The sequence below is a fragment of the Callospermophilus lateralis genome, chromosome 1 (assembly GCF_048772815.1).
Source record: "Callospermophilus lateralis isolate mCalLat2 chromosome 1, mCalLat2.hap1, whole genome shotgun sequence".
In the NCBI taxonomy this organism is placed as follows: Eukaryota; Metazoa; Chordata; class Mammalia; order Rodentia; family Sciuridae; genus Callospermophilus; species Callospermophilus lateralis.
In genome coordinates this window covers 83,398,463-83,416,427 of record NC_135305.1, presented here as the reverse complement: position 1 = coordinate 83,416,427, position 17,965 = coordinate 83,398,463, and the positions used below count along the sequence as shown (strand labels likewise).

The following is a 17,965-nucleotide window of genomic DNA, read 5'->3' as shown; positions in this document are numbered from 1 at the left end:
TTTAGAAATTTGTATTTTTCTTTAGTGTTATGTAAAGTGCTTTAATTTGCTGCATTTTTCATGTCTTACTGCAGTCAAATCTGGTGATAGTCTATAGCTATCTTATTCAGGATTAATCAATCTTTTGAGGCTCCTGGCAAGGATAGAAGCTGCTCTCGGCTCTGCTTGCTTCAGGGCTTGGCCTTACAGTTTTTTCATCATATTCAGTCTCTGGGAGGGAGACGCTGGGAGATGATTTTTCCATTTGCAAGCTGCTTCCCAACAGAAAGAAAAATGGAAGGGGCAAATGCCAAGCTTTTCAGTTTCTGTGGCCATTACAAACATGACTTGTCTCCTGTTCTTAGCAGTGTACACTGTTTTTCAAGGGGGCTTTTTTTTTTTTTTTCTGGATTGTCAGTGTTAGCCAAGTTATTTTGTCAATGAAGAATCTTGAAAATAAGAATATATGTCAATATAACACCATGAGATTAACTTTCTCATCAGTTGCATGTTATAGAAGTAGGTTAAAGTGCTGTTTAATTAATTAACACACATAGGAACAAGTGATACATGCTGAGTCTTATACTGAGAAAGAAGAAAAACCATAGTACTTCAGAACTTGAGCAGTAAGCAGCCAGCCTATATTCAAATCCTGACACTATTTATTATACCTGTGTTTTGCTAGTGCTAGTTATTTAAATGTTTCTATACATCCATTTCTTCATCTGGAAAACGGGAATTACGACCTACCTAGATTTTGAGGATTGAATGAGATTTATGTATAAAGTGCCTAGCAGTGCTTGGTACACAGTAATTCCTCAGATTGTTGTAATCTCTGTGATTAGGCAGCTACTATACAGTGGCCATTGTGTTGGCTATTTCATCTCATTTTGTCCTCACAATAATTCTCTAAGGTAGAATTTATATTTACATTTTTCAGATAAGAAAATTGAGGGTCAGAGTGTTGAATTAATTTGTCTAAATTTGTATAGGTAGCAAAAGAGGGTAATATGAATTGCTGGAACACAAATTAATTATTTGTTTATATATTTTCATTGTATCTTTTGAGAATATATATGCAATTAACTCCTGCTTTACTAGTTCCATTATAATTAAATTACCTTAGTATTATTTACTGAGGCATATATATTTTTTGAAACTTAAAATGTAAATGACATTTGAAGATACAGTGACCTAATTAATTTACATTTAAATGATGATTGAACACTCAACCTTTTGAAACCTTATGTAAAAAGATATGGCTCACAAGGTGTTGTCCTCAGCAACATGTGCTGGGAACTTGTTAGAAAAGCATATTCTTAAACTCACTCCAGATCCACTGAAACAGACTGTATGGTAGGTCTCAGTAATCTGGGTTTTTACAAGTCCTCCAGGTGCCTCTGATGCCTGCTAAAGCTTGAGAAGCCCTACTCTGGGTAAACAACACATCTAGGTGATATACAGATGTATTGATGTGGCTCATACTACCTCATCCCAAACTGAGAAGTTATATAATGTAGAAGTTATATATTGTAGTACGTGATGCTAATAGAAAAATATGGTTGGGGTTCTTATTGGACAATTTGCCTGTAGATATTCAGATTCAATATTGTGGGCTTGATCCCTTTCATGCCTTGGATTAGGCCTCCTAGGCAGGTGGTAGCCGTTACTGGCAGGCACAGTCCAATAAGTACAAAGAACTGAGAGATGGGAAGTAGTTCTGCCCTCTATTATTATGGTTGGTTTTTCTGATATTTCAGCCACTAGATTCTTCAATCAAGAGAAACTGATGTTAAGAATATTAAGAGGAACTGATGTTAAGAATATTAAGAGGGAGGGAAAGCAATAAGCAACCATTACCATTGCATCTTTTTCTATTTTTAGATGCAATTTAAATGTGGAAGCAGTATATTGAAAAAATGAGTAGGGTCAAAGGATATAGGAAATAGGTAAGCTGCTACTACATCTAAATTTAATTGTAGGGGAAAATGGACAAAAGCTCTTGTCATTTTAAAATTCATGATAGGAAAAGAAGGGTCATCAGCTGGATAGACGTATTTATCTAGACTCTAGGAAGGTAGACTTCAAAAAATTCAAATAAAGAATAGCACAAACATATGGTATTAAAGACTAATAAGCTGGGTATGGTGGCGCACACCTGTAATCCCAGCGACTAAGGAAGCTGAGGCAGAAGGATGGCAAGTTCAAAGCCAGCCTCAGCAAAAGTGAAGCACTAAGCAACTCAGTGAGACCCTGTCTTTAAATAAAATACAAATTAGGGCTGGGGACGTAGCTCAGTAGTTGAGTGCCCCTGGGTTCAATCCCTGGTATAAAAAAAAAAAGACCAATAAGTTTTTTAAAATGACATTTGGGTTTTAATTATAAATAATGCCAATAAAGAAAAAAGGGGGAGAAACTAAAATATATCTGTATATAAGGATGCTACATTCTCTTCAATACAGTGCAACTTTAAAAAGAATGTATCAACAGTTGAAATGGCCTAGAGGCAAAGAAAATATGAAAATTATTCAAACTTATCAATTATAAGTACAGCAAAAAGTATACGATAGCTGGGTGGTTTTGTTTGTTTCCAAAACTTACTAGGGACTAAATAGTTCAGAGCAAAAAAAGTTCCATTTCTATTTTATTTGTTTCTTTCTGTGACTAATTATCCTCCAACTGATAAGGTTAGTAAGAGGTAATAGAAGCCCAGGATTGGCGGAGAGATTAAAATGGAATACCTCGCTAGCCAAATCCATTTAGTTTTAATTCAGCAAGTAGTCTTGGAAAACCATTTTTGTCTCAACTCTTGTGTTAGGCTGTAATAATATAAATAAATCTTTGAGGAGTTCATACCTGGAGGGAGAGTAGACTCGTAGACAAATGTTGGTAGTGCCCCATGAGAACACTACTAATGGAAGCCTTTCCAAGACTTGATAATACACAGGAGAGAGAGGTCAGCTGCTTTCAGGAATTTGGGGAAAGGAAAGCATCCTATATGGGGGTCTGAACTATGTCTTGAAGAGCAGTAAGACTTGGTTTGGCTTCTGGACCAGATAAAAACTATATTGCAAGAGATCTTGTACATGAAGCCACTGTACTACTGGGAAACATGACAGATGAGAGAGAAGTCATGAACTTTTCAAAGACTAGAAAGTGGTACTATTGTAAGTTGGGTTCTTTGAGACAGACTGGGATATAGTTGTGTGTAGGTTTATTGGTGAGTGATCTTGGGAGACACCCTCAGATGAAGTGAGGAAGGCGGGACCAGGCTGGGGTGACTCTGCAGGATTGTGTCACACTGAGGCAAAGGGATCTGTTTTTGTGTCCCTATTGGCTCCAGTTGCCCTCTGGGAGGGGGTGACCTTGAGTGAGGCAATTCCTTGCAGCCGAGGGCATTTTTGAGTGAAGGACACAGCTGTGAGCCAGCTGCAGCCTGAGTCTCGAAGCTGGAAGATGACCATGTTGGTTCTGAAGAGGGCATCTGGTATCTACTAGAGGTGGATTCTGAAAATTCTACATGGTTTAGGGACTTTGAAATGGATTCCAGAGAAGCTGCTAACATGAAATATCACAGAGTGTCTTTATACCATCAAAAGATGAATCAATGATTACTAGATTACTAGAAATCATTTTTTTGGAAATGCAGGCATTAACGGGACTTCATCCAGGCTCATGGCAGGATTCTCATAAAATCTATGTAGATATAGTGAGCTTGAGATCACTAACTATACAGCTGTACTCTAAGGGTGCTAATTAATTGAGTTTGTGAATGTCTTAGAGCTTTGTTCTCAGTATCAGTGTCCAACATATTCAGCATTGCCTTGGATGAAAATACAGAGGCCTAGTCTCAACAGAATGAAATCATGGGTCAAATCCAACAAGATGAAATATGATAGGGTGTCCCGCTTACTCCAGAAGTCTAGTTGCACAACTATATGAAAGAAGAGACTTGGCTTTGTGGTAAATGGGAAAAACACAGGGATTTTTGGTCAACAGCTCAGTGTGAGTCAACAGTGCAGTGTGATTCAATCCTGATAATGAGTGCTTTGGGAATGTAAAATAATTATCTGGATAGCAAGATATCCACTTTTTCCCCCCGTAGTGTAGATGAACACTGTTTAGTTATTTAACTAAAATTATCCTTAAATACAGGACAGTCATTCTCAAACTTTTTGGTCTCTGGATCCCTTTATAATCTTGATAATAAAGCTTTGTTTATGTGGGTTTTGCCTCTCAAAATTTACTGTATTAGTTAAAACTGAGAACTTTAAAAAAATTTGTGTTTATTAGTGAAATTTAAAGTCACATTAATAAAGCTATTATATATGTACTTATTTTTGAGAAAATAACTGTTTTCCAAGAAAATAGAGGGGAGTATGTTATTGCATTTTGGCAGCTCTCTTCAATGTGTGTCTTTTTAAAAAATATTTTTAGTTGTAGATAGACACAATACCTTTATTTTATTTATTTTTATGTGGTACTGAGGATTGAACCCAGTGACTCACATGTGCTAGGCAAGTGCCTTACCATTGAACAACAACCCAACCCTGCATGTGTGTCAGAAGACATTCAGACTCTTATATCTGCTTCCACATTCAAATGTGTTGTTTTAGTTTAAGTATAATCAACATGTAATGAAAATCCACCCTTATACAGATAACTGTGTGGTATCAGAAGGAAGGTATTTTAATAGTCCTTGCAGGTAATTGTAGATATCTTTCTTTGATACTGTTCCCAGACCCCACAAGTAGTAATTAAAGGTTAGTTGCAAGGTAGAAATGAAACGGTGTCAGTGAACTTTTGATATTTTTTACATTTGAGTTTGTAGATCTGCCTAGTGCTCTGAAGTGGATCCTTTACCCATGCATGATTTTGTAATGTCATGTGTCAGTCAATTAAATAATCAATATTTTACTACATTATTCAGAACCTCTAAATATTGACACAACTTATTTTATTTGTTCTTTTTAGATAAACGTGATAGTAGAAACAATTTTTTAAAAATCACATTTGTTTTATTGACAATAAAAATTGTGAGTTGTTTTCCGTGAAATAATAAGCTCACTTTATTTTTGAGAAAATGTTTGCAGATTCCCAAATCTGGATAACTGTAGTTTGTCAGTCATTCGAGTAAAAACAGCATTCCATGAAACAAAAATAAAAATAGCTTGTCCAGCTCTTGCACATCTGTTGGTACAACAGAAGTGCTTTATGCATCCTGATTTTGTCACACAGAATATTTAAAAGGCATGTACTAAAGTCTGGTATTAGGTGGAAATAATTTTTACCTCTATTCATCAAGGACATTCTTCAGTGAAGCTAGTCTGTCTGTCTGTCTCTCTCCCCTTCTCCTTCTCTCTCTCTTAAATGCTGGTGTAAGACAGTGAAGGATGCAATGACAGTTTGGTGCCACTATGCTGATTTATGCTAAGGTGTCAGCAGTTTTACCCATCATTGCTTCTCAACATCAGTGCAAATGTTAACACAGTGAAAAAGGCACATAATTTATGTCTTAGTAGCATTATGAAAATATTTTGACCTCACAAACCCCTGACCCCCTGAAAGGGTCTTGGAAATCACTGCTGATAGAAGGGATATGGAGCCAATAAGTCTCATGGTGCCAGTTCCTCATATAGTACTCTGCTTCTTCTTCTTTGGGTTCTTGAAAATGAGGTTAAGGTGTACTGCACTTGATGAGGAAGAGTATATTTGCATAGGTGATCGGAGGAAACAGCCAAATCTGGCAGCAAATGAGCTCTGCACCCGTGTATCTGCTTTTCTCTGGAGGCTCCAGGAGGCAGCTGAAGATCCTTATGAAATGGCCACATTACAATTAAATGATCTTCACACCAAGCTCCTTATTATTATTTTTTATCTAATGACATTCAAAAACAGAAACCAAAAAAATCTAAGTTGATGAAATACTTTTACTTTCTAAAAAGAAATTCAGAATGGTTTACAATGAAACACACATACATTTGGGATAAGAAGTGTATAGGAATAATGAAATACATGCACATTTGGGATATTTGTATTAAAAATAAGAATCAAGAAAAACCATCTGGGTGAGGTGGCATGTGCCTGTAATCCCAGCTACTTGGGAGGGTGAGGCAATGGGATCACAAGTTCATGGCCAGCCTTGGCAACTTAACGAGTTTTTAAAAAAGGGCTGGGAGACCCTGGATTCAATCCCCAGAACAAACAAACAAAAGCAATAAATAAATAAATAACAAAAGAAAACAAAACAACCAAACCAAAGAAAGAAAAACTAGTAATTATATAAAGGTGGCCTAGAAGGAGGTGTTAATGGTGGTTATGAATAGGCCCCAAACTGTTTTACTTATCTCTATTTTTTTTGGCTTTTCAACAATGAGTAGATATTGCTTTTGTAATAAGAATAATAGCAAAAAAGATTGATTAAATGAAAAAAAAAAGGAACCAGAAATATAGAGCCAAATAGAAGTTTCTATAACTGAAAAATAATTCAGACTTTGCTTGGTTAAAATAATTTTAGCATTGTAGAATTTATTATGTATTTTAACTGAAAGCCCAAGAATTTGGAATATATTAGGATTGCAAGAGGATTTTTTTATCCCCAGGGGATAGAACAGGGAGACAAGGAGCCACGTTTCATAATTTTCCTGTCAAACTCTTCAAGAGTAGGATCGTTGATTCACAGTCACTTCTCTTTTTTAAACTTTATTTCTGTTTATTTTTTATGTAGTGCTGAGAATTGAACCCAGTGCCTCGCATATATTAGAGAAATGTTCTACCATTGAGCCACAACCCCAGCCCCCATAGTCATTTCTGACCCATAGAATCCAGCCTCCCGAAACTCAATTTTTAACCCATCTGCTTTCATCATCTGCCTTAATTGCTTGTACGTGGTCAGAAGTGCTCCTCCAGGCACAGGCCATACTTAAAAAGTGTCCACAGTGCACGTTGCACGGAAGGTGGGGCGGGGTGCAGGCTGTGTGACCTTGAGCCAGATGGTTGGCATCCTCAGCTCACTTCCCCTGTTATGAAATGAGGAAATGGAACAAGATATCTAAGGTTTCTTTTCCTTCACAGTTTTTTTTCCTGATTCTGTCAAGTGAGGTCTTTGCTTGAGTTTTGAATTTTTTCCTCAACATCCCAACTGTGATGTTAACACATAGAATGTCTATGTGAAAAATTGTTATTTTCACATTTTTATATTCATGTTTAAATTATTAATTTTAATAATATAATACAGAAATGTACTATGATCTAATGGCATTTCCTTTTTCATTTGAAGTGCAATGATAACCTTTTCATATTAAACCTTATAAGAATAGAATGTCTAAATTAAAAATAAGATTGTATGATTGAACAACTGTTACTTATTTTGTTGCTTTTTATATTATGTTGGCCTTTGTGGTTGCTGCATTCATGAGTTGTTGTAAAATAACTTGCTGTTAAGGCAATAAACTTGACACTATATACTAATTGTGTGTTCTCCCATCCTCCTAGAAATCTGGCTATCTCATTATCCTCCCCAAATCCTTGTTCAAAGTGCTATCAGCTAGACATTTTTCTTCCTGCTATGAAGTACTGCAGAGACATGATGGAGAAGCAGAAGTCAGAGTTACACAAGTCACCAGAACTATAACAATGACCCCAATTTGCCCAATTTCCAGGAGCAATAACATGACTCTAACTATGCTGTTTTAGTTATCTTTATCCTTCTGTACATGTTAAAGTGTATGTAAGGCTAAAACTCAGGCACATGCTTACATAAAGATTGTATCTTATTACTTTAAAGTGTATGTAATACATTTAGTAGAAGAATCTTTAGAAGTGTCATATTTATGTTACCATTAATTCTGGATTTATAGGCCCTTGAGGATCACTCCCCCTCATTTTTATAATCTTGACTGTCTTGCCTATATCCCCTTGACTCTGTTCTTTAACTTTCCTTACCCTCCCTCCAGCCTTTGTAGCTCACCATAGGTTTTGGAAGAGAAGAGGCATGAGGTGTTATTTGTCCATTTATGTAAAGCCTCCCAGCATTGCTCCCTTCTTTTGCCTTGTACCACCAGGACCATCCCTTTGTGTCTTCATTTCCCTTGTGCTGTCTATTACATCCGCTCAGGAACATCTTACTTGCAGCACCCAGAGCCTGAACCCCTGTTGAAATGTGAAAGACCTTTACCATCTCCACTTTAGACATGTTTTTCTTATTGAAGTTAAATAAAAAGGAAAAGAAACTGGCTGGCCTAGAAATAATTCTTTTTGAATTATGAGTTGTATTCAAAACCTTTACAAAATATTCAGTACTATGTGCTGGTGTTGGGGCTGTTGAGTATGTACTGAGCTAGAGGTGGAGAAAGAGCTAGAACAGGAAGGAGCAGGCAGCCTGTTTTTTATCCTCAGCTGCAATTGTGCTTCTAGAGCAGCACTAAAAAGATTGCTTCATATACAATGCCCACCTATGTGAAAACGTTTTCCAACTCCAGAAACATGACTTTGTTTATATAAAATTTTGGAAAATAACCCACCTATAAAGTAAAGATGTTTATATCTTTATATATATATATAGGTAGAAAAACATGTCTAAAGTGGAGATGGTAAAGATGAGTCTTTCTACAAATCAATAACTGAAAGAAGTTCACCAACGTTTCGGAGCAATGGGTTATCCTTCATATTTCAACAGGGGTTCAGGCTCTGGGTGCTGCGAGCAAGATGTTCCTGAGCTGATGTAACAGACAGCACAAGGGAACGGAAGACACAAAGGGCTGGTCCTGATGGTACAATGAAAAAGAAGGGAGTAATGCTGGGAGGCTTTACACAAATGGACAAATAACACCTCATCCCTCCTCTCTCTCTCTCTCTCTCTCTCTCTCTCTCTCTCTCTCTCTCCCTCTCCCTCTCTCCCTCTCTCTCTTTTTTTTTTTTTTTGCAATGCTAGGGAATCAAACACAGGGCCTCATGTATAACAGGCAAGTGCTCTTCTACTGAGCTACATTCCCAGCCCTTAAATTGAACATTTTAAGGAAAATCAAGGGAAAATACACTTTGGCTCAGAGTTAGGGCTTAGTAACAGGCCTGAGGTTTAAATGCTGGCTCACATACTCTGAGTCTGTGAACCTGGGCAAGTTATTCAAGCTCTATAAATTTCATTTCTTGAATTCATAAAACGATGAGGATAAAAGTGCCTATTACTATCTCATAGAATTGTTATGGGGATGTTGTTATATAATGAATATAAGTGCAGATAATATGATATTTTAAGTAATAAATATTAATCATTCTCAAGAAAAATATGTAATTGCATAATCAGATGAAGGCCAGGCAGGTAGTAATCTAAACTCAAACTTCATTTCACAGCATGATTTCTTATTGTATCTATGTCTTTTACAATACGTTGGAACTCAGTAAAGCTGTTTTCTAAAGGTGTTTGTGAGAAAGGTAAAGGTTCTCTTAGGTTGCCTCCTCTTCTTCTTGAAGTGCTCATCACATATCCTGCCTTAATATTAACAGTGTCCTCAAGTTTTTTCACCCAGTGTCACCTAAACATGTCATTTACTTATCACACTTCTTTTTGTTCATTTATCCTAAAAATAAGAACAATAGTAAGCCAGAAACAGCCGTTTTGTTAAAAAAAAAAAAATGCATAGCTAGACAGATCTGTGATCCTTATTAGGGTAATAATCTGTTATGGAACTGGATCAATTTGTAAATTAAATTGATTAATCTAAAAGGGGGGGAAAAAGGTCTTAACTTTTTCCACAGTAAGCATTTTCTCAAATGGATTTTCCTAAAAAGAGTTGGAAAAATTTTATTATCTGTTTTGCTTCCTCCTTTTGCTAAACCCAGAAAGAAGGCCAAGTATCTATTAAAAAGAGAAGTGGGTTGCATTTATCCTTTAGGATTCTATAAGGCCTGATTGCTCTTGGAAGTTCTATATTATCTACATGGTGTAATGTTAAAACCTTTTGATAACTACCAGAGCATGTCTACTCCCCACAGATTAGTATATACATTACCATGTTTGAATTATTTTCTGCACTTAGTTCACTTTACTGTTATTTTCATCTTGTCTGATCACAAAAATTCTCTTGATGATTCTCCTAACAATGTGTGATTGGAATAATAACTTCACATGTTGAAGAGTTTTGTGCTGCAGCTGAGAGGCATGTAAATACAAGCTGCTTATTTGCAAGAAGCTTCCAGCTTTGCAATATGATTGCTATGGAAACCACATAATGAAAACCTTATAACCATCTGTGTGGTTTGATGGATTTTACTGCATAGCTGAGCTGTTTTTGTTTACTGTTATTAAAATGTTGAATGGAATATATTAACCCATGAACATTGACTATTTGAGGTATTAATTAGTATTGTATAATGACATCGTGTCTCCACACCGAAATAAAATGTGCTTAACAATAAACCTAAATGAAACAACATGTGAGAGTATATGTTTCTAACACATTGTGAAGGTGATTATTGCCTAGAATTCTGGTCACTTGTTCATACATATTTTTTAGTGGCTTGAGGAGCTTTGCTCTGCTAATAAATGAATATGTTAGGATTTATTTTCATGACTTTTGAATTTATTGGTTCACTCAGTATTTAGTGAACATCTCCTTTGTGCCCAGGTTCTCGTTGAGATTCAGTACAAGTTTTCCCCCCAAGATTTGAAAATACACACCAAATTTGATTTTATTATATTTTATCTGGAAGATGCTTATATTGTTAGCCCAAGATAAAATGAGTTGTTTGAATATTATTAAGAAAAAATGATGTATGAAATGCAGAATATTTTTGCTGAAAAAGTATAATTACTGGTTTGACATGGAAAAAGGAAATGTTTTTAGTCTGCACCTTATGCTCTAAAATGCTGCTTATTAAAGAACATCTCAAATGAACTTCAGCTTGGATAATTTACAATGAATATTGATGCTTAAGTAAATATTATTAATATCATGCTGATAATTTAGGAATATATTTCTTGGGGTCAGAGCTCTCTGACACCAATAATACAATCTTTAGCATACATTATAATTTCTTAAATTTCAAAAAATTTATATTTGATGGAGCTTTATTTTATTCACTTACTTATATGCAATACTGAGAATCAAACCCAGTGCCTCACACATGCTAAGCAAGCGCCCTACCCCTGAGCCACAACGCCAACCCTAATATTTTAAATTTTAATAAAAATAAATTTGTAATGATATTTTAAACAAATTCATTGCTAACTTTTTCAAGCAACAAAGCTTTCTTCTTTAATTGTTATAATTATTTTTTCTGATATTTAGAGCTGACTTTCTGATATTTGGAGAATATTGTTTACTATATTGTTGCAGTTATAGCTTTTGTCTAAGGGCAAATGTCCTTAACTCTTTTTATATTTATTCTTATTATTGGATTTGTGACCAGATTGGAAAGAGAGTGAGTGCTAGGGATAAAGAAAGTGTAAAAAGTTAAGTAGAACTTTCTACTTCACCTTTTAAAAAATAAACTATCTGTAAAGTGAGTAGGTTGATCTGACTGTAAATGTCCCTTCTACTTTTAAAGTTTATGTGAAAGTACCCTATTAAACCATTTGTGACAACTAGTGTTTGAGGTTTGGCATAAGTGAGGTAACTGTTCTTAAAGAGAAAAATACCATATTAAATTGCCACTGTTAGGTTCAACAATATGGGTAAAGCACCAAATATTTCCATCTGTTTCTTGTATTGGAGCTTTTATTATTTTGTTTGAATTGAATTACATAAACTCAAAACAGTTTTATTTGTCTTGTAAGCACAGTAACTCTCAAGCTTGATTTAAATGTGATTTTGATTCATCACCACTTAAACTCTCCAGGAGATGCCTAAGTATACATCTGCAGTCCTGACTTCTCTACCACAGTTGCCCTTGGACATTCCCTGTGGGAAGCCCACCAGCACGTTAAATCCCTCCTGTCAAAAACAAACTGCTGTGTTCCCCCACCACAGCAGATTGTCTTGGCTCTTCTCTTTTTAGGAATGACATGTCCCGCAACTCAGTCAGCTTAGCTCAGAGCCTAAGTCATCCACAGTTGTTCTATTTTCTGCCTCTCCTCCACACTCAGGCAGGAAGGCACAAAGCTTATCGATTCTGGTTCCTCTACCTCTCAAAACCATCTCCTTCTGATTTTTTTCTCTTCTGCCTCTGCAGTTCAGGACTTCCTTCCCCTTTATCTAGATGCTCCCTCCCCTCCTCCAGGCTGTCTGACACAATGACCTCAAATGATCATTTCTGAAGCAGAGTTTCAGTCCTGGCCCGTGTCTGCTCCAGAACCTTCTAGGGTTCTTACTACCCACCAAATCGTAGTCCAAAGTCGTTTAACTAGGTATTCAGAGACCCTCAATAACTAGTCCAAACCAGTAGCATCTCCTCCCATTGTGTGCTCTCCCTTCATTCCCACATTATTTAGTCACTGAATGTGACTGTGCCTTGTTCTTTTAAGTTCATGGCTTTCTCTGGGTGTGGAAATAGCCTTCTTTTCGTCTCTCCTTATTTAAATTCTCTCCACCCCACAGGCCTTCTTGGCATTCCCCAGTTTGGAGGTTTCTCCTCTGCACCCCTTCAGTGCTGGTGTGTACTATTTGTCGGGTTTAGGTTCCTTTAGCCCACTTTCATTTATATCTTGTCTTCTGTCCCCTTGAAGTGGTCAGCTTCCTGAGGGCGGGAGTTTATTACCCTTGTCTCCTCAGCAAATGCCCCTCTTTACTGCTGTGAAAATTGATCAATTGATCTCTATAAACTCATTTCTATAAACTGATTGGCAGTTTATAGAAATTTGGTTTATTTAATAGTCATGCTGACTATATTATGTATATTGCATATTTTTCCTTAAAGTTTTGGATTTTTCTTAAAATTATGATTTTTTATGAATCCAGTTTTTCTCTGGCATGCCATTTATTCCTAATTCCTGTCCTAAGTATTTCTAAGTTATGTGTAAATCCTTAGATGGGGAAAGTGGTAATGTAATAGATATATTTTTTAATATAAAAGAATTGAATATTTTGATTCTGTTTGAAGTAATAATTTGGTTCTGAATAGTTTGATTCTGTTGTTTAGTGTTAGATTATTGATAGAGGAAAGGAAGGAAGGAATGTGATGGACAATGTGAAAAGAGTATAGACTACAGCACTGATTATAGGTAGGATATAGAACATGGACTTTAGAATCCTGACCTTAAGTTTGAATAACAAACTTTAGAAGTTACATCACTGTTTGAATCTCAATTTACTCACCTGTAGAATGAGGATTTAAAAACTATTTATCTACAAAATCTTATCTCCCATAGTATATAACACATGGTAGGTGCTCGGTATAATTTGGGGAGAATTAGTTGGAAAGATGAGGACCCTTCTGGTATCGTCCTGTGTAGATTAAGCCAGAAAACATATGAAAGTGTCTGCTACTCAATAGATGCCTTACAGGATACATGTATTGTATATCATGCATTTTCTCCTTGCTATATTGATATTTTAGGAACCATGATTTTATCAGTAATATTTCTGTCACACAGTATAATGTAGCTTGTCAGTATAATGCTGAATGTTATTTTATTGGATTTAAGATGGCTCCAGATGAATTTCTATTAGTATTTAAAACAAAATGTGCAGTGTATTAGTATATATCTTAAATTTTGTCAAGCCAGTGTGGTAAACCTCAGTAAATCTGCTATTGAGAAATAGCTGGCAGTTTATTTATTCCTTGTTAGGTTATCGACAGAGGAATATGAATCTTGAGTGGCTTCATTTCTTTTAACAATAATAGTTACGTGTTATGAACTTTCGTTTTGCTCTAACAGTGGGGTGAGTTCTGTGTGGTTATCCCAGAGGAACCCCTTCAGTGTGCTGTTGTTGTTTTTCTTTACAGAGGAGGAAGAGGACAACGCTTCTGTGAAAATGGAAGAACAAAGGAAGATGAGTCAGGAAAGTGTGCATCACACCTCAGGTAATGATTGTGCAGCTTCCTGGCAAAGCTTTTTTTAATTTTTTTTTTATTTTTTAAGCCACTTTCTCGCTACTCTAAAGACATTTACATAGCTCCCAGAAGTTGGCTTGTTTGGTCTGGATATCTTACCGCTGATAAGCTGCTTAGTCCCATTTAGGATGCATGAAAACCACTTGAGAAGGATTTATAAAGTAAGCCAATTTATACAAGGTATTCCTTCCTGAATTACTTTGTAATGACTCAATTAGCTTTCATTTCTGCACAAAGGAGATTTAGTTGCATAAATTAGCTTATCATCATTGAGGAAGTGTCACTGCTAAAGGACAGTTTATAGATACAACATGCAGTTGCTGTCAAACCTATAAGAATGTAATATAGACATCTGTGTATACTTTGTGCTTGAGCAGAACAGACTTCTGCCATTCAGAGACTAACAGGGGACAACAAGTTGCCCAGGGGACTGGCAATGTAGACATCTCTGAAAAGGTCAACTTGACACAGGCTCTGACAATCGACCCACAGCTCTGTCTTCTTTGATAAAAATCAGATAAACTTAAGACCGCTAATTGATCTGCAGCCTGTTTAAATGTTGGCCATGCATATCTTCATTGCATATGATTAGCACAGAAAGCAAATGAATTGGGTAAGAAATGCCAGAGTCCAGTGACAGCAGCTTAAAAATTGGAAAAGGACACTGTTGGCCTGGAAGACTAGGAAGGATGTTCCCCTTATCCATTTCCACTTGGCACATGGCCCCAGGTACTAATTATGACTGAGGCTAGAAAAATAACTGCACATGCTGTATACGGAGTCACATGATACGAACCACTTTTCTTGCTTGTTGTTATTTCCAAATAGCAAGAGATAAACCATATCTGTAGTGCAAGCATGAGGTTAGTTTTGATAAACCAGCAATTATTTTACATGGAAAAAAGAGAAGAACTGCTTTCTTATCAGGACTTTACACCTCTTCATAGCCACATGTCAGCTGGGGCAAGGTCTGCCCTATCATCCCTCCGTCCTGCAAAGAGCTGGAGCTGGGGTCACCTTCCCCTCTCTGATATGTCCATACATCACTCTTTCAAGCTGTCAAAGGCAGGGTGGACAAGAAGTGTATGTTCAGGAAGTAGCTTTCCAGAGGCCTTCCTACTGTGACATGTGGAAAGGAAACAGAGGCCTGATTCCGGACCTGGACAGGAAGGCAGGAGCAGGTTGCTGCAAAAGCTTTTGGTTTGCTTTTTTTCAGAAAGGAAGCAAGGACATAGTCATTAGATGTGAACACTCCCGTCCTGTAAAATACAGCTATAAAACACAAAGGCTTAGTGAAACCTTGAGGACTATGTTCAATAGCAACTTAAGTATATATGTTTTGGGTTATGTATCGTGAGGCTTCTGCCAAAAGCATGTAGTTTTCTTTCTTTTAAATTTCAATACAGGAATAGAAGGTGGACACATATACAGATACAAATATTCTGGCTTAAAGCAATTGGATTTCTCAAAAATGCAATTTTCAAGAAATTAAAAAGAAACACCCTTTAAAAATAACCATCTCCCCATTTTTTGCCTTCAAAGGTAGAAAAAAAAATTACATTTTGCTCAAAGGAATGCAATAAGTAGAACTAGCTTTACATGCCATAGCTATAAAGTACTGCAATAATTCTTATCTTTAGTGACATGAAATTCTTTTCAAGCAACAGTTTTAATGCTTTTGCATAGCAGTGACCTTTGCTCATCCCTAGGCTGTCAAAGACTAGAAGCTTGTTTGCCATGCAGAGCAGTGAGTTGACAAGGGTATTACTATCTTGCTGAGCATCACATGACATGAACTTCTAACCTTACTCAAGAATGTTATATATTTTTCACATTGACTGATTTTCTTGGGAAAAAAAAAGACTGGTCTAATGTAAAATATATAAGTAAACACAAAGATGATCTTATATTTTTTCAAGTTCCTTCGTGTTCAGGTTTATACACACACACACACACACACACACACACACACACAATCCCATTTGCTTCTTTTTTTAAAAAACGCTGTAAATTATTTCTGAAATAGTTTTCAAACCTATAACAACCAGGGAGAGATTCTTCATTATCTTATTATGCTATTTTTCATCCATTGTCATCATGTTTTTAAAATCTTGTCATCTGTGCAGAAGTATCTCCAATGTTTACATGTTTAGTTTATACAAACAATTCATAACAGTTCTGTTAGCTTTGCCCAATGGTCTGTTTATGTATGTTTTTAAAAGCAGAAGCAAGTACATTATTTAAATCCTTCACAAGCTGGCTAATTTATATTTTGTTTCTTACTTTCTCTTTTAATCATCCATGCTTCTCAGGATAAGAAGCATAATAAGGTGATTTTTTTTCCTTTGTAATTTTGACAATATAGATCATGATGTGAGTAGCATAAAAAAAATTAATCCATGTAGTAAAAACAACTGAACAGAATTAACTTGTATTTTAGAATGTATGTTTATCACATTATGTTCTATTCTATAAAAATACATCTTACATGGGATTTTTCATTATGAGGGTGAACGATGTTAACTTTTGTGAAGTACTGTGCTTTTTGTACTACATTTATACTTAATTTTTGTTCATGTATATTTAAGCACAATCAAAAATTTAAAAAGTAAACTAGAGGAGCTTGCTGTTTTCCAAAACCGGATAATTTCTAATTTTTCTGTCCATATTTCATATCAAGAATTTGAACATTATTTTCCTGAGGAGAAAGAGACTAAAAAACATATACTCGCTTGGCTGTGATATTTCTACTTTATAATTCGTATTGCATGCTGAAGCAGATAGGATAGTAAATCATATGTATGTGTGACATAAACAGATTATTCTTTAGCAGAGCTCACATATGGGACACAGAAATGAGGTTGGTCTTTGGATAACATCATCATCAAGATTATAGAAAGCACAGTTGAAAATGCATCTTTTCCCTAGTATTGCCAACTCGCTGGCTCCATCGCCTCTTTACAGCAGTGAGGTTTAATGAAATGCTCATGATGCACATCTAGGGAGAGATGCATCTTGCACACGGTGGGGGTCTCTCTTCCCCTTGCCTGCTCCTGTAACTCCCATTAGTGTTAATGGGAGTTTCGCCAAGTGCATCGAGGGGAAGAGAGACCCCAAAGTGATAAGGATTATGTGTTAGAAACCACCATACACTTTTCTTTTCCTTCTTTCTTCACCACCCCCTCTTGAAAATCTATTAAATGAAGAAACGATCATGAGCGAATCCGAAAAGGGGAAGAGCAGTCTGGACAGCTGGGGGACCCATTGGGACGTCACAGCTAAGCCAAAAACCTCTCCTCTAGCTTTTAGCCAAAGTTTTGTTTCTTCCACCCTTTTGAACCAAGCCTAAGACTGAGCATCCTGGGGAACACACTGGAGCCTTGAGTGGGGAAACCAGTTATTTAGATCCTTTTACCTCCCAGCCAGTTGCTGTGGGGGAGGGCCTTGCATGTGAAATGATGTCATTCCCCTCTTTGCTCTAATTCCTTGACTTTTCAACTGACACTGACGGACTGCAAAGGGCGCAACATTTGACCCATTTAGCAGTTGATTTAATCTGACTAGAATGTTTCAACTTCTAAATCTCTATTTGTCTAAATAAGTGGTTTTTAAAGGAAATCAGTCACTTTATTATTAAGTGATTTTTTTTTTTTTCTTAAAAAGAAAGAAATGGACAATGTTTGGAGAGATCTGGCCAATCGGAGTGCCCTCTAGTGTCCATTGATAGAATTTACTTAATATATGCTTTGGGGGCGGAAATGTAATGAAGGGTGGCCACAAGCATTGTTAGTTCTTGGTTGGATTCCCAGGCTTGTATACATCCCTGCTGGTATCAGTGATGAGTGCTCAAATACTAGTGTGGAAAAGCCAATAAGGTGCCTGTCTCTCTCCATCTGCCTTCCTCTTTCCCTCCCTCCTCCCATTGTCCCTCTCTAGCTTGGAATTCTTAGAAAATGGGAAAGACATTTACTAGGGGGGTTTTGCTAGGTTGTGT

At 36.4% G+C, this 17,965-nt stretch overlaps 1 protein-coding gene across 3 annotated transcripts in view; it reads left to right on the top strand.

The window, feature by feature from the left end:
* The window catches only part of Skap2 (src kinase associated phosphoprotein 2), a 170,430-nt gene that overhangs the window by 134,307 nt on the left and 18,158 nt on the right, over nucleotides 1-17,965 (top strand). For all 3 annotated transcript variants that reach the window (XM_076835663.2, XM_076835655.2, XM_076835647.2), the window contains one exon: nucleotides 13,864-13,941. In XM_076835663.2, the coding sequence (XP_076691778.2) occupies nucleotides 13,864-13,941 (78 nt within the window). The remainder of the gene's footprint in view (nucleotides 1-13,863; nucleotides 13,942-17,965) is intronic.